The sequence below is a fragment of the Lagopus leucura genome, unplaced genomic scaffold (genome assembly GCF_019238085.1).
Source record: "Lagopus leucura isolate 7727_CA_CO unplaced genomic scaffold, USGS_WTPT01 Super-Scaffold_100014, whole genome shotgun sequence".
NCBI classification, from domain to species: Eukaryota; Metazoa; Chordata; class Aves; order Galliformes; family Phasianidae; genus Lagopus; species Lagopus leucura.
The window spans coordinates 10,215,367-10,241,124 of NW_024962268.1; the positions used below are offsets into that span (position 1 = coordinate 10,215,367).

Below are 25,758 nucleotides of genomic sequence, written 5' to 3' on the forward strand. Positions count from 1 at the left end.
TTAAAGAAATAAATTAATACAAAGCCCTAGACTTAAGCTTAATCAAATATGAATGAGTCCATAAGTTCTAAACAGGAGACCAACTTTATTTTCTAATTCTTTCTACTGTTACATACACTTTTTCCTCACCCCAACAGGAGAAGAGTTAAAGGGCATGGGAAGTGAGGGGAGAAGTTTAGCTGCAGAAATGAAAATAAGACTACAATTTTTTTTGATAGTTTCCAATGTATGAGGATTTGAAGGGCTTCTTCCTTGAGTGTTGATTTTCAATTTCAAGCCTAAAGCCTCATACACTTCAATTCAAGTTAGCTCGAGTCAAAAAAAAACTCCTCCTAGAATAAGCTTTGTAACACTAAAAATTGGATACTTATATACAATATACTATAATGTTTCTCATCTGTTCAGCTGTGTTTGAAAAAAACAAAAACAAAAACAACCACTGTTTTTTTCCTTGTTCATTGTCACTTCTAGTCTCCAAAATCATACAGGTCTACTTGTGATGCAGTTCCAAAAAACAGAATACATGGATCCAAACCACCATTTCCATGATATGATGAAGCTATTATTGTTATGTAGCAACCTAATACTGACTTGTCCTGCTGTGTTCAATTGTCCCTTAACTTCTTCTTACATGGTTTCATGATCCCTGTGAGAATATGACGTTGCAGCCCTTCAGAAGCACAAACTTAGACCAGAGAAAATTTACGATGTATGATAATAATGAGTCTGGTTTATAATAATCTGTACTGATTGGATGAAAGTCATTGGTCATAGATCTCAGTCTGTCTGAACTTTTATCTCTGCTACTTGTATGAATGAGTCCAGCTTGACATGTCTTTTGGGGAAGGTGGTCGTGAGCAGGACTTTTCAGCCAGTATGGACTCAGAGAAAGGTTGCTGTTTTGAAATCTTGCCTCATAATGAAAACTCCCCCTACCTGTGCTCAATCTTCCTATGCCCTAGTTATTTGCCTTAACACTGAGACAACATCTAAATAGCATGAGTGCTGTGTAATGATATTTATGCTTGGACTTCCAGGCTCTGTTTAATTTGCTAGGATTTTAGAAAAAATGCAACCTTTGGCAAAAAGAGCAAGATTTTTATTTGCTATTCTTCTCTTGAATATGCGAGTTTCTTCACATGGTTTGAATAACCCTGTCTGTAGTAGCCTGTACATGTGCTTGGTGGTTTCTTTTCTAAATTCATGCTTGTGTGCAGAGTTGCTGAACTCATGAACTGAGATGCAGTCAGCTATGGAGTTTTGTGTGCTTATCTGCATGCTTCACACTTAGCAACCTTCTGCATGGGGAAGGAGGTAGACAATATGAGTCAGATCCTTCTGTGTCCCATTTTAAAATGCTGTAAATCCAGAGCTTGTATCAGTCCCTTAACCTGCAGGTGTACAGATATCCTTAACTCTCATAATAAGGCATTTGCGAAGCAGTGATGTATTGCACATAAATTCATATATCATTCAGGTGTGGCAGAAAAATGCTCAGAACAGAATTACAAATGTTAGAGAAAGGAAAGCAGTCTTGAAATTGGAAGTACACAAGAAGGAACATAATTTCAAAGTGTGCTCAAAGGCCTGCATTGGACCTGTTTGGTCACACATTCAGCCTCATGGTGGCTGCTGCTACAGTTTTGGCTCTTGGGAGACGGTGCAAGAAACTGCTGTTGTAACCCCCAGTGTTTGGATATTGTGCTCAGAAAGTGAAATATTGTCAGTCATTGAAGGAATTTATCTTCTCACATGTTTCCTACTAAACTATACCCTGAGTTTACACAGTCCAATTTTGATAAGACTTTTTTTTTTTTTTATAGCAGTCTGACCCTGCCTGGGGGAGGAGGTGTTCTTTTTCTTTTCCTGCACCTCTGTTTCTTGTTTAACTTCTCTGGCTGAGCAGTACAAACAGTAGGAGACTTTGAGATTAGAGTTGTTTTTTCATAGGAACATCTGAAGAAGGCTAACAACTTCTGTGCAGGTGTAGATGTGTTTTTCTGCTAATTAATATGGTATCGCTGCATACCAACCTTTGCATTGACTGTGGTCTTGGTAGTTCTTTTAAAAAACAAACCACAAAACAAAAGTATTTAAGCAGGCAGCTACTACAGGAAGATGAGGCAAATGCTTTCTCACCCTCCTCCTTGCCCACGTGGCAAGGCAGAGTGCTGCTCCTGGCTCTAAACCAGGCCTGCAGCATTTGATAACCTGTTTGTTCACTGAACTCTGATGCTGGCTTCATCTGCTCTTTGCACACTTACTCCAGCTGCAGTCTGAGTCATGAGCAGGACAAAATTGTGAACATGTGGCATTACTCATAGCAGCGTTAATCATAACCAGATGCTGGTTTCCTAAGGACTAGAGGAATCTGCCTTGTGTGTACTGCAGAACGTGTTCTTTTAACTGTTCTGAATGCATGTACACTGGCAGGTTGTGCATGAAGGAGCGGTACTGGGAGAAGTCAAATGGGGAATGATCACCACCACAGATAGCACAGGCATTGCTACTGTAAAATGAGGATGTGCTTAAAGTATGTGGCTTAAATCAAGATAAATTGCAGAATATTAGATAAGTAATGGAATGCCTCTTCAGCTCGGTTACCTGAGACAGAATTGCTGTGTAAGAAGCAAGTTAAATGGTAGCTGCACGTTCTGTTATGTACAGGAGCACCTGGTGGATTTAAAAAACTAGTAAGAGGTGATATATCACTTCCAGTGATTTTAGATGCTTTGACTTCTAAACAGCTACAGTAATGTCCATGGAGTAATAATGTACATAGAGTAATAATCCTTCAGGGTCTTACTACTTAGCAGGATGTTCTGATGCTCTGAATGAAGATTGAACCAAGGCAGAAGTTTCTCTAGTAGCAATGTAAGAAGGACATAAAAGTTAGGAGCTGGTCGTGCCTTCGTATTGAGCATTTATGCTGTGCTATCTGCTTTACATTGTTTATCTCCATGAGGAGCAGAAGCATGCTGGTTCTAATCCTAAAGGGCAAAAACGTTTTTTTAGTATTGGCAAAAATCAAAGTACTGCAGCCTGGTTTGAATTTTTCTCACTTAGCACATCTTTTTCTTACCTAACATGCAGGGCTTCTGCTGCTAAAACTCTTAAGTGCTTCCTTTTGGTAATAGAAAAGTGGGCTTTACAAGTGTCTCTATGCAGTCATCTGTGCATTCCCTACTAAGCAAAAGTTTAGCACAAGAGGTTAGTGGGAATGATGTCTGGAAGAAGGTACAGAGGCAGGCACGAGATGTGCATGTGGTGACTGGTGGCTTATGCTGGTAGTGTATGTAGTACTTCGCAGAGAACTATTGGTGATAAGAAAAATTTGGGAAGTCTGGAAGCTATGATGTCTGAGTTGCAACTGCACAGCTCCTGATACTGGGAGGAAAAAACTGCAGGTTTAAACGTACTTCTGTGATGAATGTCTACTCTCAAAGTGAGGGAAGGTTATGTGAAAATAGTATGCAATTCAGTCTTTATACTTAATGGGAAGGATGTGTTTTGTTTTTTCTTCTCTTTAGACGTGCTGCAACTTTAATGTATGTTTTCTGGAGGCTTCATTAGCATGGAAGCAGGGGTTCTGACTACGTGGTCTCAATTTCCTTGCTTCAGGAATCCCAGAAGAAAATCTGATTTAAGTATCTATAGAGAATTATGCCTTGGGCTTACTGATGAGCAGAAGTGCCAGCTGAAAAACATGGCAGTCTGAACAAAATGGGAAGGATAAGAGCTGGAAAGTGCAAACTTCCAAACTGAAAATACATAAATTACACCTGGGAGGAGCTAGGGAAACATGAATGAATACCACGTCCTCTGAACTGTTCAAAATGATAGTCTGAAGTAAATCAGAACTGGGAATTTGAAGCTTTTCTCCTTAGTTTGTCCTTTGGTTTGTAGAGAGCAGAAGTGAACTTTTAACTTCAGGGATGGGAATATTTACTTGTATGTAACTTGAACATGTATTTTTGGGAAGCTTTGCTCACCAGTATTTACAGCTACTTATTACTACCTTTCTGAATTTCCCTTTGTGAGCAGTTTGCCTCCCTTACATCTGCTAAGGTTGTCTAAGTAAAAGGAATGAATCTTTGATTCCACATCACCTGAAATACATCCATAATGGATAGCAGCCTCATTAAGCTGGTGTCTGGTTAAAGCCTTCTACAGAAACCTGTAATGAGCTTAGATCTTGTTATTGTACCTGGATTTCCAGTGTGTTTATGTGCAAAATCTTCAGCTGAATTGATCTCGCGTAGCTTGCTGTGTGTGACTGCATGGCATGAAAATAGACACAAGGATGGTTCATGAGATGGTTGGAGATTCATGATCCTTGAGGTCCCTTCCAATCCTGGCCATTCTGCGACGGTGCCTATGGTCAATGAGACTTCCCACTGGGAGAGGCAGTCCGTTCATCCCTTTGGGAAAGGGGAAGGATGCACTAATTCTGTTTCATAAAACACTTATCTAACATTTTTGGAAGAAAGATAATACAGAATATCTCTTTAGTATCTTTAGGAAGTGTTAAATAGCACCAAACTGGATATTATGATGCCATGTTACTGTCAAAAAACTGTGGTGTCTGGCAGACCAGTTTAAGACCTGAGTTTTTAGGCTAGACTTGTTTGCTTTTAGTCTTTTTATTTGTCATCTTATGGAATGAGTTGTAAAGTGTCAGGCCAGGAAGCAATGATGGTGAATGTGTTTTGGGATTCTTTTGGCTGAGATAGATGGATCAGCTTGAGACTGAACTGTTATCTCTGGGAAGCTTTTGCTAACAGCAACTTCATGTGGAAACCATGGGGAGATTGAGCAGCAGCAGCATCTGGGAACCTAGTGATTTAGTAACAGATGCTGGAGCACAAAATGTTGGCATCCCCACCCCTTGCTGCTCCTTTCCTTTCATTATTAAACAGCTGACACATTCCCCCTTGTATTAACAAAACCATCTTATCTGGATTGGAAGATAGGAGGACAAGTGTAACTGAACACCTTTCCTAGCAATTTCTCTGCTACTAAAATATCATTCCTGCCTTGAAAGTAGATACTGCTGTCCATCAACACTTCAGACTTTCATTAAAAAAAAAAAAAAAGTTTTAAATGTTCTATCTGAAATCTACCTAAGTTGTTCAATGTGTGCTCTATCTTCATTGGCCAGAATGACCCTTTTGCAGCCACTGCAGTTGGCAGCAATGGTTGCAGCCCTGAGGATTGAGTTGCTGTAATGGAGTCGGACTTGGCTGCAGGTAGCCTGGGCATGTTACTGGCTGCCCCTTGCTAGGGTGAGGAATTGTGCTCAGGAACCAGCCAAGCTGCCATGCTATTCTGGGGAGAGTAATGTGGGATGGGGGGGGGGGGGGGTAAAGAATCTGTGAAAGGTAACTTGAGTTGCTCACAAGCTCTTCCACTGTTCACTGGGAAAGTAGATCTTGTGTGCTCATGGAAGCAGGAAATTATAGAAGAGAACTAGAGAGCAATTTGTATTTCAGTGACCTGGACTGGCAGCCTATGCCCTGTGCAGAGAGGCAACATGCTAGACACAAATGGAAGCTGGGTTTAGGCTGTTTTTTGGTTGTTTTTTTTTTTTTTTTTTTTGGTGGGTGTGTATATATTTATAATCCTAAATGTGAAAATCAGACGTTGCTCCTGAAATCTTGTTTATGTTGGGATTAAAGGTTGGGTGCAGCAATTCCCAAATAAGGGCCTGGTAGCCTTTACCACAGTATCTTACATACATTTGTTTGCATGGCAGTGTTTCTTCACTTTCCCAAATAGTACTTGAACTAAGCTATGGAAGTCCCTAGTGAGTTCCTGCCCACGTGAAAGTTGAGGACTGTCTGGTCTTCAGAAACGAATAGGAGGACATGTCTTACTGAGAGTATTTTGTGTGGCTGTAGCTTTGGGCAGAAGCATGTTACTTGAAGCACAAATTAAAAAATAAAGGATAACTGGTCATGCTATGAGACTCAAGGATGGAGACGCTTGTGTTTCTCCTACTTGCATACTCTCCTAGTACTCATTCAGTACCAGTGTTTAGACTTCTCAGTAGCAGGCAAATGAAGAGAAAAGAGACTTCTATAGTGCACTTGGGAATTGCAGCTGTTGGTAGTGATGAGATTATTGTGAATTAGCTCCTGCAGGACAAAGATGAAAGCATTTCCTTGCAGAGTTCACCTTCTGTAGAGGCTTCTGTAATTTGGTGTTTGCTAGAGGAACAGAAGCAAATACTTTTCTCATCAGAAAAGGACAAGCGTTAGTTTTTGGAGTAAAATAGAATGTTGAAGTTTTCCCTGCTTTATGGTAAAAAGTGATGTCAGTAAATATTTCTACAACGTACAGCTAAGCTGCAGCTGGAGGATTACTAAACAAAACAACTGAAGAATTATTACTTGTCTAGTGGAAACATCTGTATAAAATACATTGACTGTACTTTCAGTTTGCCTTCTAAACTAGTACATGACAGGAGGTTTCTCTGTTGCATGGGAGGCAGCTCTCACAGTGTCAAATACCTTCTGATGGCAGTGTGCAGCTGTCTGAGGCTAGGCTAATATGTACGCTGCCTTTTTGCCCTCCTCTGGCAAACTTTGTTTCCTTTATTTATCTGTCCAATGGAGCAGTTCCCTGACCAGCACATCATGTTCAAACACCAGAGGTGGCTCAGGTGTCAGGAGGAATGCCTGGGTGGAGTGTATGAGGATAGAGTTTCAGCAGCAGCCCATGTGCATCTCCACCTGGAACTAAGTGCAAACCTATATCCTTTTCCTTCTATAAAAAGGGAAAAATATTTCTGAATTGGTGGCTTCTTTCTCCTTTGTTTTCTGACCACTCCAAAGAAAATAGAGATGCAGATAAAACAGGGATCATAAGTAGAGTATTTAGTAAGTAAAGTATTTTGGTTTTAGTTGGCTGTAGTTTAGGTTTCAGCATACAAAAGCTACACCTATTTATTAAATGATATCTAATGGCCTTGTGGTAGGTTTAGGGTAGTATGGTTAGGTTGTGGTTGGACTCGATGATCTTTAAGGTCTTTTCCAACCTGAGTGATTCTGTGGCAAGTATTTATTTATTTAAGAAAATTAAATCTCATTAGGAAGGCATAACAGACCTTAGTCTCCAAGCTTTTTTTTTTTTTTTTTTTTCTTTTTGAAGATCCTCAACTCATGGTTTACTTAAATTGTCCTACACCTTTGTGGTTCATAAGTTGGTAAGTTTTCTGTTTGGATGCAAGTATGTCTTTTAAAATTACTTCAGTTAGGCACTACATGTTAACATCAAGCTTCACAAAAATGCACACTGGATTCCTGGTTTGCTGGCAGTGCTTGGCTGGTTGATGCCTAGAGCCCTGCGTTTATAAATGGTGCTTTGGGAATGAAGGGAGCTCTTGCACTTGTAATTAATGGTTGCAGAGTGCAAGCTTGTGTGACTGCTATGCTGTTTCTCAGCACTTCTTGTGCCTGTTGGGACACTTGTGCTGAGAATTTGCAATTTTTACTCAGTTTCCTGGATTTCCTATACTGCTTGGAATTCTGGAGTTTTTGCTAACAGAGCAAAAATAAGAATAATAGGATCTATACAAAATGGCTTTTGTACAAAGTAATCTCTAAGTTTCTTCTAATGTGCAAAAGGGTGGAATTAATCTCCATACTTTCACAGGAGTGGAAAGCTTGGAAGATGTGACAGGAGGCCTTTTTTTCTTCTGTGTTGCCTATTGCAGGCAGAACAGAGAGGTCTTGGTCTGTGGATTGCTGAGCAGGAATGGGACGGAATAGATGGCAGGTCGTCCGCATGTCTTAATGCTTTTTGTTGCTTCATAGTGTTATGAAAAAAACAACCAACAGGGTGAATGTATGGTCTCATCTCCTCCATTCTTTTGCAGGGTCGTGTTGAATAACTGCTTATATTGAAAATACTCAGGTGCAAACTTTGTCTTGTATAAGCTTGTATCAAGGTTATTAGATTCTACTCTCCCTACAGATAGGCCATGCTTAATAACTGCTGGAGATGGAGAATGGATTGCTACGTTGGCTGCCAGTGCATCCACACAGCTTGCTTGTGGAAGACCTTACCATTTGAGAACAGGAGGACTGTGTCCTGAAAGGATGTATTTGATATGTCAATAGAAACACAGTTTTCCTGTCCTTCAGTGTGCCTAGATTCTCAGCCTTTATTCTCCTCAGGTCTTCTGGAGGCCCTCTGTAATAATTGCTGAGGCTGGCTGTTTTTTCTGAAGTCTGAATGGCTGCTGGTGCCTCCCGTGCTTTCCATTCTTCTTTCCACTTCTTGCTTATTAACAACGTAAAACCCAAACATACAACCTTTGTACCCAGTCCCTTCACCCCATAAACAATAATGCTAACTACATACATGTGTGCACAAGCTTGAAGTAGCTTTTATGCAACGCCAGTTCAGAGCTTGGATTTGGAAAAAATCCTTATGGTGGGGTTCTGCAGCACTGACTGCTCCTCATGGCTCTTCGGATTTCAGGGATCAGCTGAATTGTGCTCTTTCTTGATGCTCAGGTAGACACCATGAAACTGAGGATAGATGATGACCAAAAGTAGACCAAGTATGAAGTTTGTATAGGACTACTGTGGTGTCTCTAAGTTGGGCTTATTTGATAGGAAAACTGATCTTCTGCTCTTTTCTTTTTCTACTGACCTTTATCTCTTTTACTTGGGCAAATTTAGAAGTGTTCTGATTCTTCCATGTCTTGGGGAGGTCTCACCAGGATAACAATTGTACTTTCTGGCTTGCTAAATTAATTTTACAATGCAATGAATATAGTAGGATTGAGGCAAAAACAGCTGGGGGGGGTGGGGGAATGGAGAAATAGGTGCATCTCCAAAGGGAAACCCATCTTCTCATTCCTTGAGACAGAGTAGGATACATTTACGGAACGTAATTAAAAAGGCCCTTTGACATCAGGAAACTTTAAAATGCTGTTAAATAAAACAGCTTTCAAATGATGACAGAACAAACGAATAGATGGACAAATTAAGTCTTTATGGGGTAATAGAGGAGGGAAAGAACACACAATGTTTTCTTCATTTTCCTTCCCCTTCTTGTAGGAGGACTGGCGGTGACTTAATGAAAAAAAAAAAAAAAGTTTTGCAGTGTGGAAAACGTATGTAACAGGCTTCTGGAAAGAAAAACAGAAGATAGATATTAAATGAAAAATGTTGTATAAGTTCTAAACATTAAAACTGAGTATTTGAAAGATTGCCTTCCCTAGTGAAGTGAATGGGGTTTAGCAGAGTTAAGATTCTGTGCCTTAAGGTAGGGATGTGAGATGTTGACTGTTAGGAAGTTCTCTCGTGAAGCCACATGGATTACACCCCAAACGGCTGTCTAGGAAATAGTCACTGCACTTTAAAATTAGGCAGGCAGCTATGTGTAGTGTATATTAATGCTGTCCTGGTGAAAGAGCAAATACTTGAAAATTATGCTAGAAATGTTGAGTAGCAAATAATTCTCTAGTTGCAGAGACCCTTCCATTCATGTCTGTGGCTTCTTGCAAGGAGCCACAAAGTGGCTGCGAGTTTCTCTTCATTCCTGTGTGTATTTTTAGAAATGGAGTACCAGACCATAGATTAAGAAGAAACTTGTGTTCAGGATGTGTGTGGTGTAGAGAACATATTTTCATTATACAGTAAGCATTAGCCTGTGAAAGAAACGCTGGTGATTACTTTTAATCCTATCTCAGGAATGTTTCTGAAATCTGTTTGTGCAGTTTAAAAAAAAACAAAAACAAAAAAAACAAACCAATAAAAAACCACACCAAACCATGAGAAACTGGAGGGGGGAAGAGAAATGGATCATTGGATCATGGCTGAGTAGCGCGGCTGAAAGATCAGAGAGATTGTTAGGATGGCAGAGAAGATGGATGGTGTGGTAAATAGCTGCAGCTCACAGAGGCACAGTCCTACCTGAATAGCTCTGGATGTTGCACTCTCTTCCAGGCTCCTGAATATTTTATCAACAACAAAGGAAGGACTGCAAGGCGCTTTACAGTCCTATTAGCAAGATGAAGCTTCCTGACATTCCTCCTGCTTCTGCTGATGAAAAAGAAAGCTTATTCATTCCCAGAGACCTGAACTGGGAGGGAGGAATGGCAGGGATTTCTTTCTGTTTCTCTTCTTTGCCTGTGTTGTGGCTTAAAAGAGGAGCAAAACCAGGTTCAAAAAGCCCAGAGGCATGCCGTGTATACAGGGAGGGGTTCTGTAAATGATCTTCAGTGTTAGTCAACAGGGTCAAAATAGCTCTGTTGGTGTAGTGCCAGGACAAACATGCATGATGTGCATAGTGCTATATGCAGCACTCAGACACGCTTCTGGCATGAAGCTTTTTACAGGAAATATAGTCAAGAGGTAAAAACTCCTTTCTCTTTTGACCACTTTATTTTCAACTCCAGTGTTACTGACCTACTTCAGGCCAGATTTGTTGCTGCAGTCTTTCTGAGTCATGGTTGTAGTAACAGTCTGTGGGGGAGCATGACTGTCTGAGCCTACTCAGTAATGTGCATGTGAAATTACCTGTTTAAAAATAACATGGAATCTGCCACTGCAGCAGCTGGCTTATAGAAGAAATGACTCTCAATCTAATGAGCAGTATCAGAAAATCCAATTGTAACCAGAAGAGCAGCTGTTACTCTGAAACTACACACAGCCTCAGTCAGTCATCCTGCTTCTCTGTGGTGTGATTTCTCACCAGTAACATACTTTGTTTTGGAGTGGTGTAAATCCATCATCCTCTAGCAGGGTTTTCAAGAGGGATCTGGATTTTCTGTATGGCTACTGGAGTTGATGCTTAGGTTTGCATGAAGCTCCGGATCTGAATTCTGATTGAGACTGCTCTCAGTTCAGAAATGAGATTGTCATGTAGATGTCCCTTTTTGCTTGCTGCTTTGTCATGCAGGAGGAAAATCAGAGACGTGCTCTGAATACATGCTGCTTACGGGAGATTCAAACACTATTTTATTATGTCTGTGAGCTTGCCTCATTTTATTTCTTGAGAGGTAAATGCAGTTTCCCAAGTATCTGCAGTTGCATAACTCTTAATAAATGTACGTCTGCCAACTACCAGAAATGCTTACATGGGGGAAAAAAAAATAATATTACAGCAAGCTAATTCTTGCTGTCTTCAGCAGAATTCAGTGGGAAAGGGGAAAGAACACCCATTGTCGGACGCACAGCCAGCTCTTTGCAGACTACCAATGTGTTCTGCCTGGACCCACCTCTGCTCTGCTCTTCATAAATCCCAGAGTAGTGTTAACACAGGACCATTAAAACACCTTTTGTTAGAAGAACGTTGTGACAACTGACTTTTGAAGTGGCTCAACAATCTTCCCTTTATTCCTCTGTGGTAAAATTAAGATCCCCAGAAATATGCCAAGCGCTGCTACTTGAAAGAAAAAATTTTCCAGTTCAGGCTTAGCTGTAACTTCCTCAGAGTCTGATTTCATCCTGACCTTGCTATTAAAGAGAAGTAGTTATGGATAGCATTGATCTTTCTGACAGCCCATTTATAGCTGAAAAGTCATCATGCCAAAGTCATGATGCAAGTTACTCAGAGAAACCAACCAACCATTCCCCAAATGTTTAACTTTGGAAAGTAGCACCTTTGTATCTACACTACCTGCTCTGTGCTGATATTTACATTGTGAAAGCAGTGCTTCTAGAAAGTAGCCCTGGCTTTTGAAGCTGTCAGCTAAGGGATTTATCAAGAGCTTATGATGTTGTCTCAGTGCCTTAAGTCTGTGTTTTAGGTTAGTCTTTCAAAATCATAGAAGCTGTCAATTAAGGTTTGTACTAGACCTGGAGTTCCTAGATGGTAGTGAAAGATGTACTTCGCTTTAAATATAATTTCCAACCGAATTGTTCTTCTCAGAAAATACAGTAACTCTGTGCTTTTTTTTTTTTTAGTGTGACAGGATCAACTTGTAGAATAAAATCTGTGATGTTTATGGAGCTGTTAGAAGCTCCTCTTGAAGCTGAAATAAGAGGTCTTGTCCTAGGCAGAGCAGACAAGGAAACAAAAGCAGGGTCTTTGCTGTCTTTGGGTTGTCATAGCATGAGCCTGGGGCAACACAACGAAAGCAGAAATACACATAAGATAGGTAGCACTAAGGGAGGAGAGAGAAAAAGAATGGGAGTTGCATGCATCCGTTTGTATACCGGACTGGGAGCATGGCTAATATGCTGGTAGAAAAGGACTTGGAATAGATCAAGTGAAGTTAAACCAGTGACAGCTGAGGAATGTGATTGGGAATAAATCTTAGAAACTGGTCATAGATCATGCGAACTTCATGAATCTTGTGAACTTTACTCAAGGTGCTAATGTGCTTTCCAGTTGGAGTGAGATGGGGCTCCCTACTTTTGAAAGACTGTACAGTTGCCAGCTACTCTTGATAAGAAATCTACTTAACTGTAATCAATGTGGCAATTAAATTTCCATGGGGTTCTTTCTAAGCCTTAAAAGGCCGTTACTTCGGTGGAAGTACAGTAAGTTGTACATTACATCAATATAGCAGTTTGCAGTTTATGTAAAACATGAACTCCAACTATCAAACCTTTGCCATGGTATACTGTTGGGAGCGCAGCACTGCTGGATGTTAAAATGTCTTCAACCACAGGTTTCACCTCAACGCTTTACACAAACATGAGACAACTCTGTGTAACTGCTTCTGTGTCTACAATATTTTACAATTTATTTTCTTTTCTTAGCTTTATCTGCAGGCCAGAATGAAAGGAGACTGGGCAAGACTCGTACGTCCTACCATACAGTTTGGTCTGATTGCTGCATCCATTTATGTGGGTCTGTCCCGTGTTTCTGACTACAAACATCACTGGAGTGATGTTTTAACAGGGCTCATCCAAGGCGCACTCGTAGCTATACTCATTGTAAGTAACTCCTGAACTGTGTACGAGTGTATCAAATGTTTGGGCAGAACTGCAGACTGGTGGGCAGCCCTGTTTGGAGGAAAGACAACCAGAGGGCTGGAGCACCTCCCCTGCAAAGACAGGCTGAGCAAGCTGGGCTTGTTCGGCCTGGAGAAGAGATGGCTGTGGGGTGACCTATTGCAGCTTTCCAGGACCTAAAGGGAGCCTGCAAACAGGAGGGGATTCAATTCTCTGCAAGGGTAGATCATGACAGGACAAGGGGAAATGGTTTTAAGTTGAGGGAGGGAAGATTGAGGTTGGATGTCAGGTTGTGGATGCCCCATCCCTGGAGGTGTTCAAGAGCAGGTTGGGTGGGGCCCTGGGCAGCCTGGTCTGATATTAAATGGGGAGGTTGGTGGCCCTGCCTGTGGCAGAGGGGATGGAGCTTGATGATGCCTGAGGTCCCTTCCAACCCTGGCCCTTCTGTGATTCTATGAAAGCACACCTGTCTTTCCTTTTGAACCCTGCTGGAGAAGGAAAATGACTTCTTGGACTGGATGAATTCTTAAACAAGGTGCAGCAGTAATTCTGAGGATAGTGAGGCAGGCTCTGGGCCAGTGATGAGATGGGGCTGTTTTGTCTGTTACACAAAATACAATTGCTCGAGCCTAAGAGCTTTTCAACCAACTAGGATGGAAACAGACAACTACAGTAACCCAACGTGGTATGCATGTTTAAAGGAATTCAGAAAAAGATAACAGAGGCAGAGTTGGTCCAGCAGACACAGGGGCTGTGGGTGAGATGTGTATCAGGGAGGGAGTTCTGTGAGCGAAGACTGTTTTAAACAGCTCTGGAGAAATGTGACTTAAGTGATACTTAAGAGAAAAGCAGTGCCTGTTGAACCACCTCCACCTCTCTGTTGTTTAAATCTCTTTAGATTTTGCTTTTTAATATTAAGCGTGGAATTTATCTTCATGTTAATGGATAAAAACAGGTAAATACTTTGTTTCAAAGAGGAGATTAACACTACTTTATTCATTCAGGTTGTGTATGTGTCTGACTTCTTCAAAGTGAGAGGATGTACATTTCAACCAAAAGAAGATTCCCATACAACCCTGCATGAGACACCAACAAATGGAAATCACTTTGGCAGCAATCATCAACCATGAAGGATGATTCACTTACTTCAACTGTCTTGGTCTCTGAAAGGAAAAGAATTTCACCAGTCTAATTATGTAATATAAGTAAATGCCTTTGAAGGACTGCTGCTGCTCTTGGATGCTCACTTTACCTGTATATAAGTAACACTAACAGTTCTGTATATCTAAACTTTACATTGCTGTTGGATCAAGCTCTTGCTTTAAAAAAAAACAATACCAAAAGATAGTAAAACTGTAAATTTTTATTATGAATGTGGTAACACTCATTATGTACACTGCTGTTTGTACATGCCTTGTTGAAATTATTGTGGTTTAAATACAATTAAAACAATGTCTTGACTCAAGATGGCATGTGAAGCTTATGAACTCTGTTACAGGTAAAGGCTCGCTGCAAACACAATATCTCTCTTGATTTTTGTAATACCTGTAAAAAAAAAAAAAAGGAAAACATTACCTACCACTACAACTGAAACAAACACTTCTGCTACGAACACCGTTACAGTCTGCAGTACCAGAGGAAGTGACTTGGGACTTAAGGCACTGTGTGTTCATTTTCAGACACACTTAGAAAGCCTGACTTCTTATGTAGCACTGGGTTAGCATACATGGGTGTTATCGCATAGGGAGAGCAATGTTACTCCTTGCCTTGAAGTCAACAACAGAGGTTTATGTTCCCAAGCCCCAGAAAAAAGAACATCAAAGCTTGCCTCATATTTTGCAGAATACTTATTCTTGAAATGAAATACCTACCCTCTGCAAACTTATTTTCCAGCTCTGTGTTTCCAATTGCTTTTGCTGCCTGACACATTTGCCGAAGCAATTCTTCTAGCCTTCTCATGCAACGAATTATGCTACCTGTATAAGAAGAGTGACAGATCACTTTGGTGAAGTGTTGGCTTGGGAGATGCAAACAAATAATTTCTAGACCATAACCTAATATCTACATTAGTTTATTGCATCTCAAAAGATTTTCTTCAAAAATTTTTAATCATTCAACCTATTTCAGCTCAAGCTGCACAAAATAATCCCAGTACTAGTGCTTGTTTACCAGCATATAAGTAGTGTGCCCTCTGTTCCTTTCTTCTAGAGTCACCTTGTATCTAGAGTCAAATTACTGTACACAAAATAACTGTTCAAGTAATCATATCTAGGATAGGATATTTGCCCTGGACTTACTTAGTGTATCATCTAGTGAAAAAACTTTATAGACTAAGAAGCTGTCATGAAAGTCAGAACAGGGATATTAGGAACAGTTATTAGGGATAATAAAAGGAGGCTTCTCTTCTAAAAAAAATATCTGTGTGATGTCAGTTTCTACAGCACAAATAGCTTGTGTGAGAGTCGCAGTTTGCAAAAGCCACTGCAATGACATGATGTGGAAAAACATGGAAGCCAGTGGGCATTGGCACATCATGGGTACCTCCCCTGAGCACAGCCATGCTGTGTTCCTGTATGCCTCCCATAGCTTCTGCTCATCTCCATTTACTGCCCTTCCAGGAAATAGTCACCTACAGGGACCATTAACTGGGGTGTTGCAGGCTTTGCTTTTTCTTTTTTTTTTCTTTTTTTTTTTCTTTTTTTTGGTGTAAGAAAACCCCTGCTGTTTGAGACTAAATGACTATTGTCTGTAGTTTCTTGCACAAAACAAAAGTCAATCTGGAGCTGATTAACAGGGTACTTAGTTCACTTTAACCCATCTTCCCCACTGCTTTAAAAAGCTTCTCTAATCTCCATTTCTTTCCAACACACACATTTCAACTTAATGACAACTCATTTTCATTAACCCATTACCACTGCTCCTAGCTGTGGCAGGCACGCTGGGGCTTGTGCTGTAGCCACCTACTTACCACACATGCAAGCATTCACACTGCTGGCAACTGCAGCTGAAGCTGAAATTTGACCATCAGTTCTGATAAAATAACAAAAGGCAGTCTTTCTTTAAGGCTTCCTCTATAGCTTATGATAGCAGTACCATCAACTCGAGCTTTCTGCATAGAAAGTTCTGCAAGTGCCTGTTAGCCTGGGTGGTGGCACAACACTGAACATGAAACTTTCACCCATGAAGCACGGAGTCTTCCCAGAAAACACTTTTAATTGGTTTGGGAGCTTATGAAAAGCCAATTTAAAAACCACAAACACGGTGTCTTCCAATAGATTCTTAACAGCTGGCCTATTTTCTGCTTCTTTACTGCAATCAGCACAGAGCAGGGAAGTTGGAATTCCCTGTAATAGCAGGATCTCTTCACTGATAATTGCATGTTACCTGCAAGGCAGAGAACCCTTTAATAATCCATCACACTACATGGTAACAATCTCAAAGTAAGGACTTTTACTTATTTACCTAATATTTATGCTTTTCACAGAATCCTAAGAATTGGAAAGCACTTCACTGAAGGCCATCTAGTCCAACTCCCCTGCAAAGAACAGGTACACCATGGCTAGATCCGGTTGTCCAGGGCCTTATCCAGCCTGCCCTTGAAAGTCTCCAGAGATGGGGCATCCACCACATCACTAGGCAGCCTGTTGCAGTGCCTCACCACCCTCAGTGTAAAAGAGATTTTCTGTATATCTAACCTTAAATATACCCTCTGAGCTTGAAACCATTTCCCCTTGTCCTATCGCCACAGACCCTGCTCAAGAGTCTGTCCCCTTCTTTCCTGCAGCTCCCCTTTAGATACTAAAAGGCTGCTATCAGGTCACCTTGCAGTCTTCTCCAGGCTGAACAGCACCAGCTCTAAGCCTGCCCCTGTAGGAGCGAGCTCCATTCCATGGATCAGTTTTGCGGCCCTCCTCTGGACATGCTCCAACAGATCCATGTCTCTCCTAACAGGTCTATGTGTCTCCATTTCATTAAAATCACTACATCACTACATCAATACTACATGTATTATACTACTACATTGGATAATGACTGCAAACTCTCCTGTGATTGCAATTAAAGTGATAGAAGATTTATGATGTGCTTTCCATCCTTCTGGACAACACACAGAAAACCAGCTGCAAATTAAGGTAAGACTCATGCATCCCCTGCTGTGCAAATTGAACTTCTCCAAACAGACCTGTATGAGTTAATTCTGGAGAAGCTAGCACTATTCCAGTCAACAGAAAGCACGCCAAAATGACTTGACAGAGATGACTAACAAAGAAAATGCTGGTGCCCCAACGCATTATTCTGAGCAGTCAAGAACTAACATAAAAACTCAAGCCAGTTACTGCATATTCCCCTTTCTATATTCCCTTTCTCAAAACGCATCTGCAGCCTCTCAGACCTTCTTTTCAATGCGAGGTGTTTGCTGAATGCAGAATCCAAGACTGCTGGGATTCCTGTTACTCACAGGTATCCTGGCTTAGGAAGTTCCTGAGACTGTGCAGTGGAATTTGTTTTAAGGCCTCCCATTTGCAACCACATACAAACATGAAAATGGAACTTCAGGGAGGCAAGACAGCAGTTAACGGTAACAACTTCATAAAGGATTTCCAGTATCAGTCCTTATACACACAATTATAATACAATAATTATTAATCCTATAATCCTTCACAACTTTCAACACACTTCATCAAAGAAAAAATTAGGTTTCTCATTTTGGTAGGACCTTCATTGAATGCTTTTTTTTTTTTTAGGAAGCAAATGGGCTCTAAATCGTTTTACTTTAAAAATAATGTAAAGTCCTAATTATGATTCCTGAAGAGACAGTTTCTAGCATTACCATTTTAGGAAACAAATTAGATGTAATCTCTCACCTGGGCTATGTTTTACAAACAGCCTAAACAGATGTGAATACTTCTCACTTCTATCATCACTAAGATAGTGGGAGGAACTTTCAACTTAACAAGCAAATAAATAGCTTAACTAATGAGCAGAAGTGCAAGAGCAGTACTTTTCTTCCTTAGCAGCACGCATTTGGAATATGGTGTTTTGCCCTAACAAGTCATTACTACTTTTTGCAATGGCTAGAATTTTTGAGATTCATGGAAGGATTTAAAAAACAGAGATATATCCTTTCTTAAGAGGCAGATTCTAAATCATTAGCAGTGTAACTGTAAGTTAAACTATATTGTAGAAAGTTTTTTCCCACTTTGTTTTAGCCACACGGATACTTGAATACATCGGAGTTCAAACAGTTAACGACCTACAAAGGTCGTTACTACTATCTTACTACAAAGACATTGAGAACTAAGATGTAGACACTTTTGTGTATCTGTTATCAGCCTAAAGAAGAACTGATGAACATACCTTCAAAGACATCAGTCATTTTGCAAATGTGAGCAAAGCTAGCTCCATTTGCCCATGTGTATACAACATCCATGAGGTTGGGTCTGAAAGAATTTAAGTAATTTTCTTCATCAATTTCCAGTTTTGCTTCTGCTGATACCCTGGCGATTCTTTTAGCACACTCCTTTAAAATAAAATATTTAAAATTTACAAGCTTAAACAGACTAAGTGTTAAACCAATAGAAATACACATCAGTAGGTAATGGACACAAGTCAAGGTTTCCTTTCCAGCTGAGTAACAAAGTCACTCAGTATCAGAAACAAGACACTGATCACATTGTTATTTAATCTGCCTGCACTAACAGCTTAGTGTTGTAAGCAAGCTTATACAAAGTTTCTAAAATGCATGCTTTAAATTAGCAGTAGGGATCATAGCAACTTAGATAAGTCATTACAACACACTGTAGAACCACATGCAATCAGTGCCAGCCACGTGATGATCCAAAACCACATCTTAGCGTGCACTTATTACACACATGCTTTGCTAGATCTCACTGCCCCTGCGCTCAGGCAGATCTCCAGGGCATTACCTGCATTTGTCGAAGTGGTCCTGCCAGCTGCTCTGTCAGTTTTGGCATTTCATTGGACTGAAAAAGAAAATACTAAATAACTTCATGCACTCCCATGTATTTCCTCTAAACCAAATTAGATGCAAAAGTAAAAGCTACCATGTGTGCTAACGTCATCCTAAATGATTTCTGTGACTTTCCAAACTTATTATCAAACACTCTTAATCTACTGAATTCCCCATGAACTCCTTTTCAAACCAAATAGAAAACAAATCTTTCCTGTACAAGTACAAAAAAAAAAAGTACGTGCTTTCTGAGCAGTGACAGAATTTCTTCCATAAACTATTGCATAACTTCAAACTGCAAAAATGCTCACCATTTACTAGAGCTGTTACAAACTTTTTGTTAAGAATATAAAAAGGAAACACTTTTAACAAACAGTAGTGGTAATTTAAGAAAATACAGCCTCACAATTGCAGCTACATTTTATGTTCTAGCTGTTCAGACATGAACACTACTGCTACGCAAACCACAGCACTGGATCCCAGCTTTTAATTTTCTGTTGCTTATGAGCAATGGCTTACTTTGGCATCCCTTCTACTAACAAGAATAATTTAGTAGTATTTGCTACTTTCTACCTTTTGAGTCAGCCTGAGTGCTAAGCCTCGCTAGCCACCTGTAGTGAGATTTTATATGGAAGTTTATTTTTTTTGGTGACATTGGGAAAATGCAGTAAACTTCTATATTGCTTGCAGGCAGGAAAACAAAGGTATCAGGTATTAAATGTCCACGGTCTTGCTTTTCATTTGTATCAATTCCACGTGACACTGCCATTTCCATCAACAGGCCAAGGGTACTGTCCAAATAACAAAGCACAGGCACGCCTCCATTAAAAATAACTGCACTCCAGAGCTTAAGAAACAGATACTGACAAAATCTGTGCGTGTGCTCAAAGGCACTTCGTGTTGAAACAACTTCAGATAAAAACATGCAATGGACTGTACTAGTATCGCCAATTTCTGGAACTGAATTAGAAGCAGTACTGTTGGTAGATGGGAACGTCTAGAATTCGTAGACTCAGGAAGGAACTCACGTTCTCTTGAAAGACAAAACAGCTTAGCAGCGCAGTTGCCTGTTCTGCAGATAAGTCATTGAAGAGCCCATTAAACATCATCTCTGTCAGGAGAAGTTCATCAGCACTAAAACAAAAACAAAGAGAAGAACGCTTAGAGAGAAGACTTAACTGTCATTTTTAAACAAAGTATTGTTAACTGTTTTGTGAAGTGACTTCCCATAGCTAAAATACAAAAGCTTCTTAATTTCACTTACTGGAATGCAAAAAACTGATGCATTGGCTTTTTGAGAGGGATGCCAATGAATAAGATGTTAATGTAAAGTAACTAAAAGCTCTAACTGGACTAGAGATAATGTCTCCTGATAGTTCTTAACAGTTCAGGTTAACAGTTTTATCAGACAGAACATCAAGAGATTGAAAATAACAAGGGAGAGACACGGATTGGCACTGTTGTTGCTCAAACAAAGAGATTCAACCAGGTATTTCCAAGATACTGGGAAGAGGAAAAATTTGCTTCAACTTCCTTGAAGAATAAAGATTCCACACCAAGTTCCAAAAGGAAATGCATGACACCAATACAAAATCCAAACCTACCACTTGGATAAAACATCAAATTCTTGATAAGACTACATGTCTATTTAGAATTTATCAGATGATGCATAAGATGGGAGAAATAACTTGATTTTTTTAAAACAACAAAAATTGAAACTCATCAGAAAACAGATCCTGGAAGTGAGGAGTTGATAGAATGCTGCTGCAGCTCAAATTTATCACATTTTTTAGGGCAGATGGTACAGATAGTCTATAGGGCAAGAAGTAAAAACATTCATACTGACTCCTAAAAATACACTGCTCTATCAGTGTTCAAGTTACGCCCTGAAACAGAGTCCAGTTCATGAGTTTCCATGGAATCTTTGCAATATCTTTCAATATACACATACCTGTTAAATGCATTACAATAAAATGCATCGCTCCTATAGATTTGTTCCAGCTGCCCTATGGAACCAATTAAGCTGTATTTTAAACCTGTTAGTGACTCAGTAATTGCTGACACTCACTGTTACACCCATGTTTGGTGTAAACACCATGTTTAATGAGTGGCTCTGTGCTAACAATCCTCTCCTGTAACATACAGTATTAAACAACAACCCATACCATTGCTTAAGCTGTGTAAGAAACTAGCCACTATTCCATCATTCTAACATCCACGTTTTACTTTTGGCATATACTGTATTTTGTTCTTCAGGTGCCATTTTATTGCTCTAATTCATACATTCCCTTTATGACACACCTCTCATAGCCTAAGAAGAACCTTTCTTCCACTGGTCCCAGAATATTAAAACATAAACATGACACGCCAGTTTCCGTGAGGCCAGCTGAGCGTGCCTGCATGACGAACGCTTGGCACAGAAACAATTACCTGCTGATTTCACAGGCAACACGTCCTTTCATCTCAATGACATCGGAAGATGTGGCAAAACCCAGCCTCCTCAAAACACGCTTGCGGCATTTGAGTTCATCCATTTGTAAGACAGTTCTGGCCTTTTTCAGTTCTCGCTTTGCTGCTTTAATATCCATAGCAATCTAGGGGTGTGTCAGGAGGAGAGAATTAAATGTTGCTTTGTTAACAGATGCCACTGTCCAGAGACATTTAATATGCGTGGAAGCCTCAGAACTACAGTAAACAGTCACAGCAGTTGAAACTGACTCCAATAACTCTATTAAGAAGATGAAAGTTATAAATAAAGTGAAAAACACCAAAAAGTTGTATTGGCTCCATACACCCATAAAGAACTCCTGCACGTTTGGGAAATTCCGCTATTTATGCAGAAGGAAAAAAAATAAATTAAAAAAATTACAGAAGAGATCTTTGGTTGTGAGCTGACACTTCATCTAAGACCAATACTACACCCCATTGCCAACTCCTTCATTGAATACATGCAGCTTCTCCAGTTTATCACACCACAGACTATCATCATCCTAATGGCAGAGTGCACAGCACAGACACCCCTGTGGAAGTCTGCTTGGTCCATTAGGTCTTAACACATACAACCTTGCGCTTTTCCTGACAGAAATAAACTTACTCCCATGAAGAGAATCCTAGAGAATTTGCTCTCTGGAGAAGGACAGAAACAAATAAATTATTTTTATATGCAGCTACTTTCAGTTTAGCAGGGTGCAACCCTGTACAAAATAAGTATACTGCTTCCAAGCCGGGAGTCAGGAAAAAGCAGCACAGTGGTTTGCAAGGTAATCTCTCCAAGCTAGTGAGCCCCATCAGCTCACCTCAGCTCTGCACAAGCTTATTATGAATGACAAGTTTTAATTATCGGTGGGCATGCTGTGGTGTGCCATGCCTACTGACTGAACAGAACTTTAGTGACACCTCTGTAACCTTTTAATCTCTAGTGAGTATTTCTGAAAAGCTTTCTTTTACAGATCAGTGAAGGAAATGGCACAGCCCTGCCAGTTTGTTAATAAGATTCAGTATTTCTCACTTTATTTAAGATAGAATTGTGCTTTGAGAAGAAAAAGAAAAGCAATTAAGCCTCTCTTCAAGTAGACACAGATATACAGGGTATAGTCTGTTGTTTTATATTTTACCTGTGCTTTTCTTTCACAAAGTTTATATATAGTTTCTAAATTGGGATCATTATGAAGAGGATGTGAATACATCCTATGCTCAAATGCTTCTACTTTCTGGATGACTTTCTTCAGTCCTTGATCTTTGATACCCATGTCATCAATAGGATCCAATAACGGCACCCCATCAGGAAATCGCTTCTGTACTTCCTTGAATGTAAACAGAAGAAAAAAAGAAGACAAAATAAATTTTCTTTTAATATTGTAACAGCACAACAAAATACAATTTTAAAAATAGTCTGACACAGTTACAGGGATGTGAAAGGAGGAGGTGGAAGTTTGGTATGAGATATTCCAGTAGTTCTCAAAGACAGTCTGAAAAGGGATACAACTGATATACATTCCCAGTTTCCAATCCCTTTTAAAACTACTCCTGATGTGACTCAAAATTCAGAGAAATTTATTTAAAACTAGTTGCCCTTTGTTCAAGTGTGCCCCTCTAATCGAAGCAGACAGCTTTCACAGCTCTTGAGAAACTTACCTGTATAGATTTCAGCACACTCTGCCTGTTGTCAATAGGCCTCAGGTCTTTGGGTATGTACAGTCTGACACTGCTGATGGCTGAGAGGAGATGCACCAGAACAGGAACGACCTACGAGCAGAGCACAGTACCCAGTCACTAAAATACGTATTGTCACTTCTGCCTTGTAAAACTTGACAAAGGAAAAGGGAAACTGAGTAAACAAGGACACAGCAGTGGATAAAGGAGTACGAGGAAGCAGCAAAAATGAATAACGAGGTAAAGCACCAATAAGTCAGTCTGGCCAAATGGGAAAATTCCATATTCCATTCAGTCTGGAGAGAGGCTCAAGCAGAAAAAAAATAAAAATAAAAAAAATCGGTTTTCCTATTGCTTGTATTCCAGTGCAGCAAGAAGTAGATATGACTACTGAATATGTACTCTCATTCAATATTTATATTGAGATTAGATTGAAATGTATTTCTTAACTATATTTCACTGAAATACACAGAATAATCCAACAAATTACCCTGCATTACGAAGTCATGTGTGTATTTAGCTTTTAAAAGATGATAATCTCTAGACACTTTTGACACTCTTTTTTCTTGCCTTTTTTCTACTGGAATAGCTCTTATAATCCAAAATAGACAAATTACTGTTACAAATACAAGTAGAAATACTAACAGAAAATAACAAATAAGAAAATATGTATCCACTAGCATCAAAACCACAAAGATGCCATCAGTAGCTTAAAACAGAATTGTGAAAAAGAACTCTAAACAAACTGAACAATTGTATCTGATCTGTAACAGCTTGTTTTGATACAGGTTGCTAAAACTGAAAACTTAATGTAATGCGAACTTTTTCACAAAAATTTTCAATTTTATTTTTGATTGAGACAGACTTGCAAATATGAAAGAGTTTGAAAGGGGTAAAAAGAGGAAGAATAGAAATAAAAAAAAGATCTCTTCTTCAGTTTTCAGATTCGCAACTGAAGAGACTTTTAAAGAAAGAATCTGCCAAATATCACTGCTGAAACTGACTACTCAAAGACTACCTACATTCTAACTAAATTCTCAAATTTCATATAAGAAAGGCATGCTCCAAAATCCCAAAACATCAGAAAGAAAACAGTTTGCAGACACTTCACTGCTTGAAGGTAAAACATACAGGTCATTTCAGTAACTATGTTCACATAGCAGCTATGGTCTTTCCTACACTGATTCCAAAAACTTAAGGGGACAAGAACTAAGTTTCAAAGCAGTCCTTGACATGGTAACAAACAGACTCAAGTAATTTGCTCACTGCTGAAACAGTTTCTTCTTAAGTATTACCAGCAACCCCTTAAAAAAGGCATACAGCTTCTCTTAATGAATCAATTTCCTTTCTACAGTTTTCAAATGCTTTGGAAACAGAATCTTGTAGAGCAATTACAAGAAACTAGTTAGAATAAATACTTATAACAAACCTGCATCTCTCCTTTCTCATCAGGTCTTGCTGGCTTTGCAGCCTCAGTGGCAGCATTTTTCAGACTCTCTTTGCTGCAGTGCAGGAGCACTTCAACTACATATAACGGGTCCAATTCACCAGAATTAGGCTGTTGAGGGCAGAGAAAACAGATCAACATCAGTTACATAAAACAACAGTGAGAAGGAAGGAAAAAGCACAATTTTATTCAGTATTAAAGGTATGAGATGAGCAGCAGCTCATCTCTCTTCGCAGAGCATCAGTTCACAGATGCAGTACATTCGTTCTGAAAACTACTGAATCCATACTGATTTACAAGATCCATCACACAGAAAAACACACCCCCCAAAAAAATTCCTTTCTCCTAATCCATACTCTCCAATGTGATCTGTAGTGTAACAGAAGCTTTAGCTGCTTCTGCATTTTTTTTTTTTTTTTCTTCTAGATGTAACACTTTACTAGTAAGCCAGTATCTTTTGAACTGTAATGCAAAATATCTGGTAATACTGAACTTCATAGTTTTGTCTTTGGAAAGAAAAAAAGAAAGTTGTGGGGGTCTGTTTCATCCACAGGTTTGCAAGTTCAACTTTTTCCCTGCAGTAAGGATAGAACAAAAATCTTCCAGCATAACATGCTTTATCTGCAGCAGACAAAATTGTATCTTGCAGGCCAAGAATTTATACATTCCAAATTGCACACTTGTCATTTTACATCTACTTAAAGAACACAAACATGTGGATGCAGCCGTTAAACAGTACTGCTTGCAAAGCTGTAACCTTTATTACATACTGCTTTTAAAGGCAAAGCACATATGTCAGGTTATTTGACTGGACTGACACACAGTAAGGTTGTTCAAATGAACACTTCCTACCAGCAAATTTTTTATGACTTCTAGTAGAATAAAATTACAGGCCTAAAATCGAAGATAGGCACTGTGTTTTGAATTTATATACACAAGTTTTTCCCCTTCCAATTACAGGTTTGGGGGAGAGGTCTTCATAAAACTTATGTTTATTATGTTCGATTTTAATGGGCACTGTGCAACACATGGTTTTGCTTTCAAGTGCATGCAAAGAAGGATGGAGGCATCCAACATTTTTAAGGGACTTTCAGAAACTTACAGGAAACCATCATGATAAATAAAACAGAAAAACAGAGTTAGCCTTTTCTACAGGCTAGGTTATTTCACTATAAAAATCCATTTACTTGCTGGGGAAGAAACTTCTGTCTGAAATGTGTCCTACATTTGCAAATAGGACTCACAGCAGCCATGCACAACACCGACAGAAC

At 39.6% G+C, this 25,758-nt stretch overlaps 2 protein-coding genes and 1 long non-coding RNA gene across 4 annotated transcripts in view; 1 reads left to right on the forward strand and 2 right to left on the reverse strand.

Annotated features, from left to right (window-relative positions):
• The window catches only part of PLPP1 (phospholipid phosphatase 1), a 56,050-nt gene extending 41,665 nt beyond the window's left edge, over window positions 1-14,385 (forward strand). For both annotated transcript variants that reach the window (XM_042875312.1, XM_042875313.1), the window contains exons 5-6: window positions 12,726-12,902; window positions 13,925-14,385. In XM_042875312.1, coding sequence (XP_042731246.1) covers window positions 12,726-12,902; window positions 13,925-14,050 — 303 coding nt within the window. In that variant the 3' untranslated portion in view covers window positions 14,051-14,385. The remainder of the gene's footprint in view (window positions 1-12,725; window positions 12,903-13,924) is intronic.
• On the reverse strand, window positions 8,986-10,186 carry LOC122182218. Its single transcript, XR_006179751.1, has 2 exons — window positions 9,930-10,186; window positions 8,986-9,142 (listed from the first exon to the last, which is right to left on the reverse strand). It is a non-coding gene; the product is annotated as an uncharacterized LOC122182218 (long non-coding RNA).
• Window positions 14,266-25,758, reverse strand: part of MTREX (Mtr4 exosome RNA helicase) — a 42,063-nt gene continuing 30,570 nt past the window's right edge. The window contains exons 19-27 of the mRNA XM_042875311.1: window positions 24,470-24,598; window positions 23,023-23,133; window positions 22,503-22,691; window positions 21,319-21,482; window positions 19,917-20,022; window positions 18,845-18,901; window positions 18,276-18,438; window positions 14,792-14,896; window positions 14,266-14,465 (exon numbers count right to left, since the gene is read on the reverse strand). Of these exons, the coding sequence (XP_042731245.1) occupies window positions 14,413-14,465; window positions 14,792-14,896; window positions 18,276-18,438; window positions 18,845-18,901; window positions 19,917-20,022; window positions 21,319-21,482; window positions 22,503-22,691; window positions 23,023-23,133; window positions 24,470-24,598 (1,077 nt within the window). The 3' untranslated portion in view covers window positions 14,266-14,412. The remainder of the gene's footprint in view (window positions 14,466-14,791; window positions 14,897-18,275; window positions 18,439-18,844; window positions 18,902-19,916; window positions 20,023-21,318; window positions 21,483-22,502; window positions 22,692-23,022; window positions 23,134-24,469; window positions 24,599-25,758) is intronic.